The following is a 19119-nucleotide window of genomic DNA, read 5'->3' as shown; positions in this document are numbered from 1 at the left end:
TTACTCTGTTTAGTTTTCTAGATATCTAGAAATAATTATCCTTCAAACTCCTCTGGAAAAAAACTATATAACTTGTTGTATGAGCCAAGTGTAGGGGCGGAAAAGTTTTCCTTCTTTCCTTCTAAGTTCTTTGGCTGGTCTAATAATTAAATTGGCCTAAGAAGGATGAACAGAAGAAAAGCAAACTTAATTTGTATGTATGGGAGTTCCACAAAGACAGGGAGACTCGAGGCGAGTCAAGCACTTGGGGATTGTATGCCATCTTCAGCTAAGGAACGGGATGGGGCCTGGGCTTCAGAGGGGGAGGAAGGTCATTCACATGATGATAAGAAGATCTGGTGTTTGGTCATCAGATGTTTTCCCTGACACGCAGGTAAGTCTTTCAGATAAAAACGTTATCTCTGGTAATAGCTCTCTTTCTGGTATAGCCTCCCTAACTAAATTCTTTAAGGCAGTTAAGGGGACAGTGAAAGTTTTTCCTGAGTCTGCTGGGTCTTTGTGAATGATTATACCATTTCAGAGGTCCAAAGGCGTTAAAAATTATCCAATTGATTGCCCTAGTATTAATAGGTGAGAAAATGGTAGAACCAGAAAAATTGTATCATGTGATTTGATCCAAGCTTAAACACCTAAGACACACACATATAATTGACAGCTTGACATAGAAGAAGTATTTCAGATTAGTGTTTCAGATAAAGGCTATTTTAGCACATAAAAATAAAATAGTTTCAGGATGATATATTTATATATCGGATTCCATACACATGCACTGTAATTTGTACTAGCTGTGTTTGATCTTTGTCACTGAAGTACCCATGATGTGAGCAGGATTTTCAGCAAGACTTTATAGCTTTCATCTTGCTTTTTACTCACCCATTGTTAATATACAATATAAATAATATATTTATATTCTAAATAGTTTATTTATATTACATTTTTATTATAATCTTCTGACAGGAATATAAGTATTATAGGAGATGGATATGGTTAGCCATTCTCAAAATAGAGTAGTCTAATTCAAACTGAATGAGATCAAGCTTTTATTTTTAGCTTTTACATTTATCTTCTTTCTGTCTTTGGAGAATGGCAGCAGGACTAGTTGAGAAGCACACACTCTCCTGAGACATTACTTATCTTACATCGTAACTCATAAGTTTGCCTGTAATGGACTCAAAGCCATTAGAGAGAACATTATTTGGAGAAGATAATGGTGCATTAGAGATATAATTTGTGATTTATGTTGAAAAGGAATCTAACTTAAAATGACTTCAGAGTCAAATGTAATAGGAAGCTAACCAAATCACAAAATAAACCTAAAATTTAACAACAGTATAAGCTTATATTCTTTCCCTGAAACCAAAAAGCTTGTAGAAGTTTTACTTGAAAATGTATGTCCCCTAGAAATAGCCTGTAAGTGTATCCTAAGAGTCAAAGATTAGAGTCAGGGAGAGCAGGGTCCTTGGTGGGCTCCAGTGACCTCAGGTGGAGCTTGTGTGTAGCTGTTTCTTTATCAGTCAAGGGTCATATGTAAAGAATGTTTCTAAATTGTTCATTTCCCAATTTCTGAAAGTGTATCTTGATCATGTTATAAATCAAAATATGTTCCATATGAATCAAACAGTGAAGCATTAAAAATGAATCAGTAAAAGTATTACAAGATTTATAAACATTTAAAGGAATGATTGATAATTTTGACTAAATGAAACTTCTTAAATCACAAAACTACCATAAACAAAAAATTAAAATTACAAACTGGAAAAATACTCCCAATAAATAAATGGTTAACGTATATAATATAGAGAGTTTTTACATTCCAGATGAAAATAGCATATACTCTAAAAGAAAAGTATACTAAAGATATGGATACAAAATTCACATAAATGCATATAGCCAATAAACATGAAAAATATTCATATTCTTTATAAACAAATAATAGTAACTATGTATTAAAGCAAAAACAAACTACCAATTTTGCCTATAAAATGGTCAGATGATAATGGGAAGGGCACGGCATAATGACCACTCTTGTATCATACCCTACTAATAAACATTGATATGACTTTTTGTTTTCATTTTTGCTTCTTAAGTTCACAATTTCCTTTTTTTCTTTTTAAATTAATAGACCTTAGTTTTAGAGAAGTTTTAGCCTTACATGAATTTGAGAAGAAAATATAGAGTGCTCCCATAGGTTCCTTTGCCATGCCCTCCGGACCCCAGCTTCCCCTATTACCAACGTCTTGCATTAATGTGGTACATTTGTTACGATTGATGAGCCGATACTGAAACATTATTATTAACTAAAGTCTGTGGTTTACATTGGGGTTCATTCCTTGTGTTGTACATTCTATGGGTTTTGACATATGTATAATGACATGTATCCATCATCACAGTGTTATACAAAATAGTTTCACTGCTCTAAAAATACCCTGTGCTTCACCTGTTCATCCCTCCCTCCCTTCCCCTGAACCTTTGGTAACCAGTGATCATTATCCTGTCTTTGTAGTTTTGTCTTTTCCAGAATGTCATATAATTGGAATCCTACAGTATGTGGTCTTTTCAGATTGGCTTCTTTCACTTAGCAATATGCTTGCAAGATTCCTTCATATCTTTTCATTCCTTAATAACTAATTTCTTTTTCAGTGAATAATAATAATAGTATGAATGTACCACAGTTTATCTATTCACCTATTGGAAGCCAGCTGATTGCTTCCAAGTTTTAGCAAATTAATGCAGCTGCTGTAAACATCTGTGTGCAGGTTTTGCATGGACATACGTTTTCAACTCTTTTGGGTAAATACTACAGAGCATGATTGCTGCATTATATAGTAAGGGCATGTTTAGTTTTATAAGGAACTACCAAACTGTCCTCCAAAGCGGCTGTGCCATCTTGCAGTCTCACCAGCAGTGAATGAGAGTTCTTGTTGCTCCTCATCCTTGTTACCATTTGGTATTGTCAGTGTTTGGATTTTAGCCATTCTAATAGAAGTGTAATGTGATATCTTACCATTTTAGTTTGAAATTCTTTAATGAAATATGCTGATTTACCATCTACATATTTTCTGTGGGGAGGTGTCTGTTCCAAATTTTTACCCACTTTTAAAATTGTTTTCTTGTTGTTGAATTTTGAGAGGTTGGTTTTTTGTTTTGGGGGTTTTTTTTTGGTATATTTTGGATACCAGTCCTTTATCAGATACATGTTTTGAAAAGATTTTCTGCCAGTCTGTAGTTTATATTTCCATTTTTTAAATGTTATCTTTCACAGAGAAAAGTTTTTAAAGTTAATAAAGTCCAACTTATTGATTTTGTTCTTTCATGGATTATGCTTTTGATGTATCTAAAAAGGTCATCTAAATTTTCTCCTATATTACCTTCCAGGAGTTTTATAGTCTTGAATTTTACATTTAGGTCTGTGATCCACTTTGAGTTAATTCTTATGAAAGATGTAAGGTCTGCATCTAGATTTATTTTTTTTTCTGCATGTGGATGTCCAGTTGTTCTAGCACCACTTGTTGAAAATATTGCCCTTTCTCTATTGAATTACTTTTGCTCTTTTGTTGAAGATCAGTTGACTGTATTTGTATGGGACTATTTCTGGGCTCTTTATTTTATTCTGTTCCATTGTTCTATTTGTCTCTTCTTTTACCAGTGCTACACTGTCTTATTACAGTAAATCTTGAACTTGGGTACTGTCAGTTCTCCAACTTTGCTCTACTTCAATATTGTCTTAACTATTCTGGAGTTTTGCCTTCCCATATAAACTTTAGAATCAATCTGTCAATATCCACAAAATAAAGATTATTGGGGTTTTGATTGAGATTGCATTTAATTCGTAAATCAGATTGGAAAAAACTGACACCTCAGCAATATTGAGTCTTCTTATCCATGAACATGGAATATCTCTCCATTTATTTAGGTCTTCTTTGCTTTCTTACATCAGAATTTTGTAGTGTTATTCATGTAGATCTTGTACATATTTTGTTAGATTTATACCTAAATATTTTATGTCTTTGGTACTAATGTGAATGGTATTGTGTTTTTTATTTTAAAATCCAATTGTTCATTGCTGGTATGTAGGAAAGCAATTGACTTTTGTACATTAACCTTGTCTCCTGACACCTTGTTAGAATCTCTTATTTGTTCCAGAAGTTTTTTTGTTACTGTTGTTGTTTGGGATTTTGCACATAAAGAATCATGTCATTTGTGAAGAAAGACAGTTTTCTTTTTTTCTTTGCAAATCTGTACACCTTTTGTTTCCTTCTACACTTGCTTTTTTTTTTAATTAAAGTCAATTACAATGTGTCAGTCTCTGGTGTACAGCACAATGTCCCAGTCTCTACATGTGTTTTTATATTTAAAGTGGGGTTTTTTTAGACAACATATGTTTAGGTCTTGTTTTTGATGGATGCTGACAATCTCTGTTTTTTAAGTTGGTTAATTTAGACCATTAACATTTAAAAAGATTATTCGTATAGCTGAATTAATATCTATCATATTTGTTACTATTTTTGTTATTGCCTTTGTTTTTGCTCCTGTTTTTGTCCTTCAGCCTTTTCCTGCTTTTTTTTTAATTGAACATCTTGTATGATTTAATTTTCTCTCCTTTTGTAGCATATGTTATTTTTTCTTTCTTTTTTTCTTTCCTTTTTTTTTTTTTTTTTTTAGAGATTGCAATATACATTTACAACTAATTCACATTCACTTTCAGATAACACTATACCATGTCATGGATAGTGAAGGTATCTTCTAACAAAATAATTCTAATTCCTCTCTCCTGTCCCTTGAATTGTTGTTACTCATTTCACTTGTACGTAAGCATATATGCATAGTATTACATACCATAATATGTATAAATTTTCTTATATATTATAGATAATACATGTACTGTATTAAATATATTATTTCTATTGTTATTTGAACAAACTGCTAGTAGAGCAATTATGAAAAAGGTTTTATTTTACTTTTACTTATTCCTCCTTTAATGTTCTTCCTTTCTTTATATAGATCTAAGTTTCTGACCTTATCATTTTCCTTCTTTTTGAAGAACTTTTAACATTTCTTGCAAAGCAGGTCTGTCTGTTGGCAACAAATTTCTTCAATTTTTGTTTGAAAAAGTATTTCTTCTTCACTTTTGAAGGATAATTTTGCAGGGTACATAATTCTAGATTGGTGGGGTTTTTTTCCCCTTGATACTTTAAATATTTAACTCAGCTGTCTTCTGCGTGGCTTGAAGAGAAATCTTATGTTATTTTTATCCTTGCTATTCTATAGGTAAGGTGTTTTTTTCCTCTGGCTTCTTTAAAATTTTTCTCTTTGTTTTTGATTTTCTGTAGTTGGAATATAATATACCTATGTGTAGTTTTTTGTTTTTGTTTTGTTTTGTTTTGGTTTTTCTGGTGTTTATACAGCTTGATATGTTCTCTGAGCTTCCTGGATTTGTGGCTTGGTGTCTGTCATTAATCTTGGAAAATTCTCAGCCATTATTACTTTAAATATTTCTTCTGTTTCTTTCTTCTCCTTCTGATATCTCCATTATGCTTATGTTACACCTTTATAATTAATCCACAGTTCTACATTCCACACTATCTTTCTCATCCTTTTCTCTTTGCGTCTCAGTTTTAGAAGTTTCCAGTGACTTATCTTCAAGCTCACTATGTCTTTTATTGGGTATGTCTAGCCTACTGATGAGTCCAACAAAGGCCTTCTTCATTTCTTTACAGTGTTTTTTTTTTCTTTTTAACATTTCCTTTTGAGTCTATCTTAGAATTTCAATGTTTCTGCTTAAATTACCCATCTGTTCTTGCATGTTATTCACTTTTTCCATTAGACCCCTTAGCATATTAATAATAGTTATTTTAAATCCCTAGTCTGGTCATTCTAAAATCTCTGCCATATTTGAGTCTGGTTCTGATTCTTGCTCTGTCTCTTCAAACTATGTTTTTTGTCTTTTAATATGCCTTGTGATTTTTTTTGTTGAAAGCTAGACATGGTGTACTGGGTAGAAAGAACTGAGAAAAAATAGACCTTTAGTGTGAGATTTTATGTTTTTGTCTAGGAGTTGGGCTGTGTTTACTCTTTACTGTAGTTGTAGGTGTCTGAGGCTAAAATTTCCTCAGGTGTCCTTGTTTGTGTCTCCCCTGTTGTCTTTGGGTTTCCTTAGAGACTTTTTCTTAAGGTCTTTGACATGTACTTCTTTTGTTGTAATCTCATTATTATACAGAAGCCCTACTGATATCATGGTAAGATGTGTGTGTTGGCAGGGCTGGGAGGGTGGGCAGGGAAGCACTGTATAGTCTTATAATTAGGTCTGGTTTTTAGTGAGCCTGTGCCCCTTGGGTGGAACCTTCCTAAGTTCTCAGTTTTGTTACCTCACCGCCACTACCACCTTTAGGTGAGACAGGAAGACTAGAGGGAGTTGAGTTGGTCAGGCTTTAGTAAAACCCAAGTTATTTAGGCTCTGGTTTGATACTATCCCTGGATGGCTGGATTTATTAAGAAGAACAGAAGGCTCTGAGTATATTTCAGAATAGTTACTTTTCCCTTACTCTTGTCAGGAAACACAAGGGGATTTTTCTCCAATCTTCACTCTGAGAATCTGATGAGGCTCCTGGAGGTAAAACAAAGATGTGGTGGCCCTAACCTGGAGTTTTTAATTCTTAAGCTTGTTCTCACTGAGCCTCTAGCAAATTCATTAAAGTTTTCAGTGGAGGATTTCTGCTCTTGGACTTCTGCTCCAGTAAGTTGTAATTCTGTGTATTTGCCTCCAGTTTTGAGAGCAGCAGTTTGCCCTGTGTCCTCAGTTCTCTGATGGATCTAAGGAGAGTTGATGATTATCAGTTAGTTATGACTTTTCTAGAAAATAGCTACCAGATGTCCTAAAATGCTCTGATTCAGTAATATCATCTCTAGAATTTGATCTTGATAAAATAATTAGAGATAGGTATAAAGGTAAGTGCATGAAGATATTCATTTGATGCATTATTTATAATAGTGGAAAATGGAAATAATACAACTGTCAAGAAAGGAGCCAGTTCTCTCTTCTGCTCTGGTCAGACTCTCCCTAAATTCTCTGTTTCATTTTTGGGCATGAGCATTTAAGAGAACCACTGATTAACCAGAGTCTATTGAAAAGAAGCACAAAGTGGTGAGAAATCATGAACTCATGCCATTTAAAGAATAGAAGAATTGAGATCTAGCTTAGGGTGTGTGTTAGAAAGTGTAGATGGGGGAGGGGATGTTGGAATGATAAGTAAGTTTCTAAAAAGTTATCATGTTAGACTTGTTCCCTCATGACCTTAGAGGATAATACTATGACCAGGGATGGAAGTTGTGTGGAGGAGACTCAGTTTAAGGCTTTCTTGCAAAGGATTAAGCTATATAAAAATTAAACTGCCTACCTTGGTTTTTGGCGATCAAGCAAAAGCAAGATAATATATTACTGGGGGGGAGGGCCATGGAGAAAATTCATCATCACTTCTGACTGGAGATTGGACTAGAGCTTCACTGATCTTCAAGATCCCTCCAACTTGATACTTCTGTGATTTCATACACAGGCAAAGTATGGGCTATTTGAAATGCAGTATATGAATACAGTGATGATCAAACCAGTCTTTGATTCTATGAAACTTACATTTTAATTGGAGGAGCAACACAAATTTTAAAAGTTTTAAAGAGTATTAGGGTGAAATCACAATAAGAGAATATGACTAATTGCTAAGTAAATGTTAGAGCTGAATGCTTTTCAACCTTTTTTGTCTTGCAAAGCACCAGTTACTCTCAAAGAACCTGAGTGTCATGATCCTGAGGGTGAGAAGGAGCATATTTGTATGTTTGTAGGTTATTATATTGATAATTTTTAATAAATATCAAGGGATTAAAATTTTTAATAATTGACAAAGCTTATTAAGTAAACTTTCTAACGGGCAGAAGATACGAAGGTCTAGGTGTTATATTGAGATTTCAAGGTTAGAACTAAAGTGACTGAATATTGCAGTAGGATAAGGTTATTGAAGTTTTATTCCACAACAGGTATTATGTCCACCAGGGCCAGGGCAAGAACAAAGCCAGTGTTTGGTGAAATTGGATCTGCTTAGAGACAAGTGTCTTATTCATGATTAAGAAACTGGTTCAGCATGTGTGGAATTAGCAGGTATATGGGAAATCTCTGTACCTTATACTCATTTTTGCTGTGAACCTAAGACTGCTCTAAAAATTAAAGTCTATTTAAAAAAACGGTTCACATCTTCATATATTTTAAATTAATGAAGTCAAACTTAATAAGTTAATGGAGTTTAATTTATGAAACTCTGAACTCATCATGGTAATTTCCATCAGTAAACTGGAAAGACCTTACTTGCCACACATTCAATTAGGTAAAACTCTTGACATCTTTAGCTGGATATTTCATGTGGCTTATCAGTGGGAGTAGGAAGAGGAGGGGAATGTGAAAGTTATACCAGTAATATCAACACTTGGTTGGCATGGGCTCTCTAAAAGGAAAGCCCAAAAACAGAAATCTTGCAGTGTTCATCCCTCAGCAACCAATCTGTGTAGCAGGTACAACTCTACATTGGGACAGATACTTCTGCCTAAGACTGCTTGATGATGCTTGATGCCTCTCTAGCCATGAACATCCTTGAAGTCCACCTGCTCAACAGGACAACTTCTGACTATCATTTGATTCCCCTCGATACATGTTATTACATTATAAATATTCATTAAGGAATATTATATATCTGAAAATTGAAAAATATACAATTTTAATACTGTTCTCAAATACCAGCTAACACAGTTTGAAAATATTGGTTGTCTCTTTCCTAATCAGTAAAATGTGGGGGTAGATTAACTCATCTCTAGAGAGTTCCTTACTTCTAAAGTTTTGTACTTTTATAAAATTAGTTCAGCCCTAAGCGAAATATTGAAATTATTTGGCCTGAATGTAGTTGTTAATATTTAACAGCATGGTAAGATGTCCATACCTCATTGTTAAAGTGAAAAAATAAACTAACATTTAAAAATAGTTGTGTATAGTTTGATCCTGTGTTTGCATACTCTATAAATATGCTTACATATAAGTATGCAAACATTTATAAATTAGATATAGCACTGTATTTATTGGTTATTATTGATCATCTCTGAGTAGTAAGAATTATAGGTGGTTTTGTATTTCCTCTTGTTTTTCCTCTATAAATTAATTTTATAATATGAAATGGCATTTGAATATGAAAAAACAAAGTGTCCTTTTTTTGTAAATTGTTTTAATTCAGCACTCTATGAAACACAACACAATGAAGGAAGATCCAACAAGGGACTTGAAACAGCTTCTCCAAGAATTGAGAAGTGTGATCAACGAGGAGCCAGCCGTGCCTCTGGGCAAGACCGAGGAAGATGGGAGAACGCCGTCCCTGGGGGTCTCCTATGTGGCTGTGTAAGACTGAGTGTAATTCAGAGGGGGAAGGCTTCTCTCACCCGTGGTTTGCCGCTGTGTCGTCTGCGTGAGACAACCTCTGGGAGGCTGAGGTTTCAGTAACTTGGAGGGCTCTCTGATGCCACTGGGGAAAACAGTATGAAAGTAGAGAAGTTAAGCAAAAGTAAAACAACTTGACATCAAGAGAAAATAATAGTTGTTCTATTCAGAAGTTAGGGCGAAGTGTTACCCAAAGTTAGTCATGGAGTAATTTATGGTTCCCAACAGATTTCACATCCGTAATCTTATTCGATTATCACAACTGTTTGGGACAAGACAGAGCAGGATTTATTTACCTATCCCACTTTAAAACTGAGAAAAACACAAGTTCCAAAAGGACTTACCTGAAGCCACATATGGTAGAGCTAAAACTAGAACCCTGAGAACTACGTAACTCTCCAGGTATAAGCTAATAAGAGAGTCCTGGTTCTATAGGCATTCATGCCAGTGACTTATATTAAGTTAATAAAAGGTCAAATCCAAAAATGATTCAACAAGTCCACCAGCCACTCCCTGTACATACCTGCAAAATCAGTGAGATTCTCATGTTCTTTTCAAATAGTGTTTTAAATGTTTATTATGTGCTGTTATTAGATTAACTTAGAGCATTTTAATATGGTGTATACTATATTCTTAGCATTATAATGCTAGTTGTATGCAATTGTTAGTATTACAACAACCCATTGTTGTAATATTTATTTTCTAGTTATACGACAAATATCTCAAAATAATACTTTCTCTCATAATACTTATAGATAAACAATGTCCAGTTTCTTAAGATGTTCAATTAGTGTTTATTAATCTGAGGTAGAAAAATATTAGCTTGATTTATCTATTTTTATTAATAATATTATTAATAGTAGTAAAATATTAGTAACAGTTTCCTAGCATAACATTTCAGTCTCTGAATCACATGTCAGGAACATTCCATTGTCACTGCATCCAAGAATACTTATATGTACAGAGCACTTTCATTTTTGTCATAACTCTATATATACCTTCTAAGCCAGGACAGTATTATTAAGCTCATTTGACAGATGATTAAATTTAGACATAGATTGAGTCACCTCCTCCTATGAGGCAAAGAGGCAAAGCCAGAAGTAGACATTAGAGTCTTCGGCTCCAGCTCTAATCATTCCAGATTACCGTGACTTCCTTGATCAAATTTCCATCACTTCAACCACTAATGATGGGCTTGACTATATTGGACTGTATTGAAGATGAATATATTTGGTCCCTAGCTTTGGAGAATTTATGTTAATTCATTGTCATCTTACAAGTGACCTTCTGACCAAAGTCAAAATTCAGCCTAAAGCATTTAAGAGTTCAGGAACAAAAGCATTTCTAAGTTGATGAACTCCAGGAGTAACCCATAGCCCTTTGCAAAATTTGCTTGGGGGCCTAAAATCTACTGTTGTGAGTTAAAGAAGAGTTAAATACATGTGAGCAATTGATTATTCTAAAAATACGTGGAATCTGGAAATTGTCCTTTGACATTACCTTCATTACCCATATGAAGATATTTATATAGTATGCCATTCCAAAAATGGAAGACTTTTTTTTTACATTTACATATATTTACAGTAGCTTATATAACTTTTGAGAGGAAGGTGGTCCTGTAGGAAGTTATAACAACCTCAATATAGCATGTAAGAACCTCACTGAAAATAATCCTATTTTTATTAATAATTGAATAGCTGAAGTTTTAAATAAAATCATAAAATGAGCATAAAGAAATGAAATCTATAGCCCATAAACAAAGCAACTTCTGAGAACTGACTTTAGCAAAAAAGGAAAAAAGTTGATATTAATTTGTTTCTCATGTCAGACACAGAAGCCACTGCTTACAGATCTTCAGTAGCTCCTCACTGTCTGCTGCATTCAATACAAGGTTCCCAGGCTGCACTGAAGAATCTCCCTAACTTGTCACCACCCTGCTTTCCTCCTGCATTGTGCTCTAATCAAAACAAACTACCCCTGATTCCCCAGAAGTTCCTTTCCTTCTGTCTTCAAGCTTTTCTCCATACTGTTTCCTCCACCTGGAAGAGCCAGTGCCCCAATCTCACTCTTTTGAATCTGCATTTGTCTAAAATCAATAGTCAGAAGAATAGTTTTGTTTTATCACTGAGTTAAAATAACATCACGTAGTCTTTAACTTCTCCCACCCTCTGCCAACAGAAGCAACAACTCATTAAGGGAATCCACTGAAGGCAGCAAATCAAGTGAAACTCTTAGCAGGTAAGAAATGATCTGACCAGCCCCAAACTTTTAAAACATCCCCTTTGCTACTGTTCGTTCTTTAATTCAGAACATTGTTAGTTGCCCTTGATGTACAGTACACTGTGCTAGGCCCTTAGAACGTAACAGTGAGCAAGACAAACATGGGCCCTGTCCTCAAGTTGCTTACAGTCGTAGAGTCTATTCACTGATTGACTGCCTGGAAAAAGATTTACTTTTATCTTTTCTATTTTTACCACCTATAAATAATAGAGATATCACAGCCCTCTTAATATCATAAGAATATGAAAATGAATTCTACTGTTTAAATTCCAGTTAGGCAAAGACTTCTTCATTCCTGTATCTTCAGTACCGAGCATATCCCCTGTCACATAATAGCTGTTCAGTAAATATTTGTTTAGTGTATGAATTAAGACAGATTATAAATATTGTCTTACTCTCCCTGCTGTTTGATCAATATTCAGTGAACTTGAATCTTTCTAAATACTACTTTCTCTTTGCCTAAAAGAAACAAGTTTTGATTTTCTTCTCACTTGGGTGTATAACACTACATTTTTCCTGTTAATAATATCTGCAGCTATCTACTGCTGTTTTTATTTTTACTATTATCTGGGTGTTTTAGTCTAATCTCATTTAGTCTGTCTAATTGAATCTATGATGTAGGCACTATTATCCCTGTTATAGGATAGAGATGAAGACTCAGATTGCCAAGCTATTTGCTAAGGTTATACAGCTTGTAAACAGTGGAGCCAGATTTGAACTCAGGTCTAGCTGGTTCCTGAGCTCAGGCTTGTAACCACTCCTGTGCTCTGCCTCTGTGTACCTGGACTGAGCTACCTGAAAAAGAGCCCAATCAAGATGTTGGCAAAGGCTATACTGCCTCCAGAAGCCCTTGGGATTAATCCATTTCCTTACCTTTTTCTTCTAGAGCTTCTAGGCTTCTAGAGCTTCATTCTTTCTGCTCTTTGGCTTGTGGCTACTTCCTCCATCTTCACAGCCCATGACATAGCAACCTCAAATCTTTCTGCTGAAATTGTCACGTCACATTCTCTGCTCTGTGTAAAATCTCGCCCTGCCTTCCTCTTATAAAGAGATACACAAATCTCTTTATATGATGGCATTTAAGAAATGCAGGTATATCTCCAGACAACCCAGGGTAATCTCCTTATTGCAAGATCCCTGATTTAATCAGATCTGCAACATTTCTAGTGCCATTTAAGGTAACATTCATAGGTTCCTGGCATTTGGACGCAGATATGTTTGACAGACATTATTCATCCTATCACACTGCTTTATAGGCCTTTGAGACATCCTCATGGTCCACTGTGGTGGCCTCTATAGTGTTTAGTGTGGATATTTTAAATCCCCAATCTCTTGCAAGTTCCAATTGCTTTCATGCATCAGTTTCAAATTGATCTGCCTAAGGCACATATCAGACTATGTTCCCCGCCCCTAAACCTTCAAAGGCTCCCTGTTGCCTACTGTAGCAAGAACAAACTCCTCGCCCAATATAGCATGACCTTCCTTTCCAAGGCTTTTCTCCTAATAGTCTCAGACTTTTTGGTCTCAGGACCCATTTTCACCCAAAAATATCACTGAGGATTCCAAAGAGCTTTTTTCAATATAGGTCATTTTTATTTGTAGTATTGGAAAATTAATTTTAAGCATTAAAAAAAAAAGTAAAACATTTTGATATTTATTCACTTAAAAATAACAGTATATTACATGTTACAATAATAACATGAAAAATAACTATGAAAAATATGAAAAATAACTACTTTTCAGATGAAAAATCACTGAGAAGACATTGTTTTCTTCTTTAATTGTTTTTCAATATAATGCGTGGCTTAATAAAAGATAGCTGGATTCTCATATCCGCCTCTGCATTAGTCTGTTGTGATATCAGATATTATGGAGCCTTTGAGAAACTCCAGTGTACACTTGTGAGAGACTGAGAGTTAAGAAGAAAATAATATCTTAGTATTATAATAAAAATAGTGTTGACCTCACAAACCCTCTTTGAAAGGGTACCACTTTGAGAACTGCTGTCATAATATTTTCATACTAGTACCCCAACCCACAGAGAGCTCTGTGGTTTATTTCAACTTACTGATTTCAATGGGCCTGACAGTTTTGTAAAGCAATACTTATTATTGCTAAGAAAGGTTCTTTTTCTTTGTTTTTTTCATTTTTAAATGAGTCATTAGGATTGCATCTCTTACTATAAAACATCAATAAAGGAAATTGAAGATGATTCAGAGAAATGGAAAGCTATCCCATGCTCTTAGAATGGAAGAATTAATATTGTTAAAATGGCCATACTACCCAAAGCAATCAACAGATTTAACGTGATCCCTATCAAATTACCCAGGACATTTTTCACAGAACTGGGAAAAATAATCCTGAAGTTTATATGGAATCACAAAAGACCCAGAATTGCCAAAGCAATCCTGAAGAAAAAGAGCAAAGCTGGAGGCATAACCTCCCAGACTTCAGACAATACTACAGTGCTACAGTAATCAAAACATCATGGTATTGGGGGGAAAACAAACATATGGATCGATGGAACAAAATAGAGAGACCAGAAATGAACCCACACATCTATAGTCAGTTAATCTTTGACAAAGGAGGCAAGAATATACAATGGAGAAAAGACAGTCTCTTCAGCAAGTGGTATTGGAAAAGCTGGACAGCTGCATGTAAATCAATGAGTTAGAACACTCCCTCATACCATACACAAAAATAAATTCCAAATGGCTTAAAAATTTGAATATAAGACAGGACACCATAAAAGTCCTAGAAGAGAACATAGGCAAAACATTCTCTGACATAAATCTTAGCAGTGTTCTCCTAGGGCAGTCTACCCAGGCAATAGAAATAAAAGCAAAAATAAACAGATGGGACCTAATTAAACTTACAAGCTTTTGCACAACAAAGGAAACCATAAACAAAAAGACAACCTATGGACTGGGAGACAATATTTGCAAACAGTGCGACTAACAAGGGCTTAATTTCCGGAATATGTAAATGGCTCATAGAACTCATTAACATATAAACAAACAACCCAACCAAAAAATGGGCAGAAGACCTAAACAGACATTTCTCCAAAGAAGACATACAGATGGTCAGTAGGCACATGAAAGGATGCTCAGCATTGCTAATTATTAGAGAAATGCAAATCAAAACTGCAATGAAGTATCACCTCACACTAATCAGAATGGCCATCATTATTAAGTCTACAAATAACAAATGCAGATGAGGGTGTGGAGAAAAGGGAACCCTCCTACATTGTTGGTGGGAATGTAATTTGGTGCAGCCACTATGGAGAACAGTATGGAGGTTCCTTAAAAACCTAAAAATATAGTTATCCAATGATCCGGTAATCCCACTCCTGGGTATGTATCTAGAGAAAACTAATTTAAAAAGATACATGCACCTCAGTGTCCAAAGCAGCACTATTTACAATAGCCAAGATTTGGAAGCAACCTAAATGTCTATTGACAGATGAATGGATAAAGAAATTATAGTAGATATATATATATATATATATATATATATATAGTGATATATATATAAATATTACGTATATAATACTACTCAGCCATAGAAAAGAATGAAATAGTGCAGCAACATGGATGGACCTAGAGATGATCATACTAAGTGAAGTAAGGCAGACAAAGACAAATATAATATAATATCACTTACAGATAGAGAAAACAAATTTATGGTTACCATACGGGAAAGGGGGTTGCAGAGGGATAAATTAGGAGTTTGGGATTAGCAGATACAAACTATTATATACAAAATAGGTAAACAACAAGGTCTTACTTTATAGCACAGGGAACTATATTCAATATCCTGTAACAAACCATAATGGAAAAAAATATGAAGAATATATATATATGCATGTGTATATATGTATAACTGAATCACTTTGCTGTACTCCAGAAACTAACACAATATTGTGAATCAACTATACTTCAATTAAAAAAAAAAAAGGTTACCTCTCTTAGAATCCATGAGAGAAATTTTGGGTTTTATAGCTATTATTATGCAAACATGTATTTTCTAACCAAGATTACATATTATTATATTTTCATTTTGCAAAATGTTTGTGGGCACTGAATACTTAAGGATGATGAAATTTTGGATCTCCTTCATAGGGTATTTTAGGACTTCTGCAGTTTAGGGTTATAACTGCCATCTTGGGTTTATGTTCTCAGCCATCACTTTTGCCTTCATTATCTTGTTTCTGTCCATAAATTTAGCACTGTGTTTTGAAATGGAATGTTTGCATGACCATTCTTATGCTTCCAGAGAGCCAGTCACATTACACACAGGAGACTTGGAAGACCCACCTGGTTGCTTCACATTCCCATCTGCAGGTGAGTTTTCAATGAAAGCACAGAAATGAGACCTTCTGAAAACCCTGTAGTGGCTCCTCGTTTCCATGAGAGTAAAAGCCAGTCATGACAGTGGCCTGTAAGTCCTGTAACTCTCTGGTCTCACTTCCTGCTACTCCCCATGCATTCACTTTGCTTTGTCCTCCTTTGAAGTGTTCCTCCAACATGCTGGGCAGCTTCTATAATAGGGCCCTTATACCCACTGTTCCCTCCACTTTGCTAATCCCACCACCTCCTTTAAAGTCTTTGCTCAGATGTCACTTACCCTGTAAGACTTAACTCTCACCAACTTATGTAAAAATTGTAACCCTCCCACAATTCCAGTCCCCCTTATCTTTTTCTTTTTTTCAATTACACTTAGCATTTTTTCTACTGTGTAACTTACTAATTTATGTTGTTCATTGTGTGTCACCTCCTGCTAGACAAAAGCTGCACAAGGGCAGGTGTCTTTAATTGTTTGGCTCACTGATATATCCCAGGACCTAGAACCTTCCTGGCATGTAGCAGGTGCTCATTAAATACTTATTGAATGGATGGAAAGAAAAGAAAAAGAAATGAGACAGATGGTTCTCCATATACTTTCCAAGGACTATAAGTAGGCAAAATGCTCTATAAAATGAGAAGGTCAAGGAGGGGATTGAAAGATAACAGAATTTGTGGAAAAGCCAAATGGGATAACTCAGACTAGAAATGCAGAAGGAAAAATAAAAAATTACAGGAAAAGCCTTAGAAAAATTTTAAAAAATAGGATAGACATGACTGAAATCATACTCAAGAACATGATGGGCCCTAGAGATAATATAGAAAAGGAATTTTTAAAACTAAGAAAGATGAAAGATAACAATAGAGAGGATCTGTTAGATTTGGAGAGCAAAGGCAAACCAGCAGGCAAGCAATCAAGCCTTCCTATGGAAGAGAATGAAATAATAGGAAAGAATGAAACTGTGAGAATGATGGTTATTCAACAAAAGTTTAGCTATAAATTTGGACAGTAATAACATAATTAGGGAAAATCCAGTTGTGAGGTGAAAGAGATAGAAGAGAAATTTCCAAATTTTCTTGTCTTTTGTAGAAGAGTATTAGTATATAAAATCAAAACATGACATTCATAAAATAAATGCAAATTCTTAATTTTTAGATAACCTTTAACTTACGAGAAATCTTTTAAGAACTAATATTTTGTGAAGAAAAAAAAGCATTTATTTGAAGTCAAACAATTCCTTCAGGTTTTACTTCACTTACATGTTATTTTAATGATTACCCAAGAGAATACAACATATATCCTTGCTTTGTTAGAGTCATATAAATGAGTCCCTTTACCTTTCCTCATACATTGTGAGTGCCTTGGAACGTGTTAACTCCATTCACTTTCCTTCCAACTTACATACAGTTGTTGTCACATTTTAATCATAAATGTAAATATCACAGTGGATCATTTGCATTGTGTTGTACAGTTGATATCCATTTAGATACACCCACCTCTTCACACTTTACCTTCTCTCTGGTAACATTTTACTTATGCCTTTAGTGTGTTCTCCTAGTTTTTGTTTTTCTGAACTTGTCTTTATTTTATCCCCATTTTTGAGGAATATTTTTGCTAAGCATAGAATTCTAGATTAACATTTTTCCTTCACTTTGAAAATGTATCATTGTTTTTTTTGCTTCCATTGTCTCTACTAACAAGTCAGCTCTAAAATTAATTGTTACTCATTTACATGTAATCTGTCCTTTTTGCCTTTCTGGCAGCTATAAGATTGTTTTTGTCTTTGAGTTTCATTTATTTACTGCAGTTTTTGTTGATGTGTCTAGGTGTGGTTTTCTTTATGTAAGAAGAACTGGTTTGGGGTTTAGAGTAATGCTTTTGAGTCTGTGGTAGGCTGTGCCTCCATTATCCAGATCTTGTGGGTCTATATCTATTACCTGTATTTTTTCTCTTGGTTTTTTCTGCCATGTTATTTTTGTCTCCTCATATGCCTGGTTGTTGTATGACAGATGTGTGAAAAATTGTACAGATGGTTTGCGACTTAGAATAAGGTCACCTTCCTCCAGACAGCATTCATGCTTGCTTCTGGTACACAACCAAGGACACCAGCAATCCCAGATCAATTTAATGCAATCAGGAATGAAGATAATTTGAAGATAGACCTCAGGATCCCTAAGGGCAGATCTTGTTCCTTATTCATAAAACATAGCCCTTTTCAGTTCCAACTCGAAGCCTTGGGTATTTACTAGAACACCCACCCCCACCCCCATCATTGGGAACATTTTCTCATGAAAGTTTGATTTTTCAAGAGGTGCAGTATACTATTTTTAATTAATTTTGTCCTTTTACTTTTGTTCTTGTCAACTTTTAGGAAGTCCATCTGTGAAAAATCCTGCTTCTCGTTCATTCCATTCCTCTCCTAAGAAGTCTCCAGTTCACTCACTCCTAACTAGTTCAGTTGAAGATTCTATAGGTTCCACATCACAGTATAGATCCACCAAGCCTGTCCATTCGTCTGATTCTGTTAAAGGTAAGAATGATCTGACATCATTGATGAGATTAATCAATTTCCTACTCTGATGAATTAACAGTTGTTTTCCATAATCGGAATTAATAAGGTTTTACACGGTGTTCTTATATGTATGCTCTAATTGATGTTGTGTGGTGGGTGTGTGCTTATGTGGGTCTTATTTAAATAGAATAGCTGTTGTATACACACATACACACACATCCCTTAGTAAATGTACATAGATGTTATAGGTAAATATTATCTTTTTCTTTCTCTGATATGAATAATGAACTTTTTTCTCCATTTTATAATAAGATTTTGGGTCTTTTTTAAATGCTGAGAATGACTTTTTTTCTTATTTACATTCTCTGAAATTATGACTCTCTTCAGTCTTTGCCTTTGAAAGTGCAAGTATCTATCATACAAATTTGTCAAAATGTTCTCATTTTTTAAATTTTAAGTTCATTTGTTATTCACTAAGATGGATGGGAAAAATGTTTGATTTTGAATAAGTGCCTGATAA

General features: G+C 34.6%; 1 protein-coding gene across 1 annotated transcript in view; it reads left to right on the top strand.

The window, feature by feature from the left end:
- Window positions 1–19119, top strand: part of CCDC158 (coiled-coil domain containing 158) — a 69616-nt gene that overhangs the window by 47519 nt on the left and 2978 nt on the right. Inside the window, exons 20-23 of the mRNA XM_064485521.1 lie at window positions 9264–9424; window positions 11642–11701; window positions 16019–16086; window positions 18459–18617. Of these exons, the coding sequence (XP_064341591.1) occupies window positions 9264–9424; window positions 11642–11701; window positions 16019–16086; window positions 18459–18617 (448 nt within the window). The remainder of the gene's footprint in view (window positions 1–9263; window positions 9425–11641; window positions 11702–16018; window positions 16087–18458; window positions 18618–19119) is intronic.

The sequence above is a fragment of the Camelus dromedarius genome, chromosome 1 (assembly GCF_036321535.1).
Source record: "Camelus dromedarius isolate mCamDro1 chromosome 1, mCamDro1.pat, whole genome shotgun sequence".
Lineage (NCBI taxonomy): Eukaryota > Metazoa > Chordata > Mammalia > Artiodactyla > Camelidae > Camelus > Camelus dromedarius.
The sequence above is the reverse complement of the archived record's forward strand: the minus strand, read 5'-3'. Positions and strand labels throughout refer to the sequence as shown.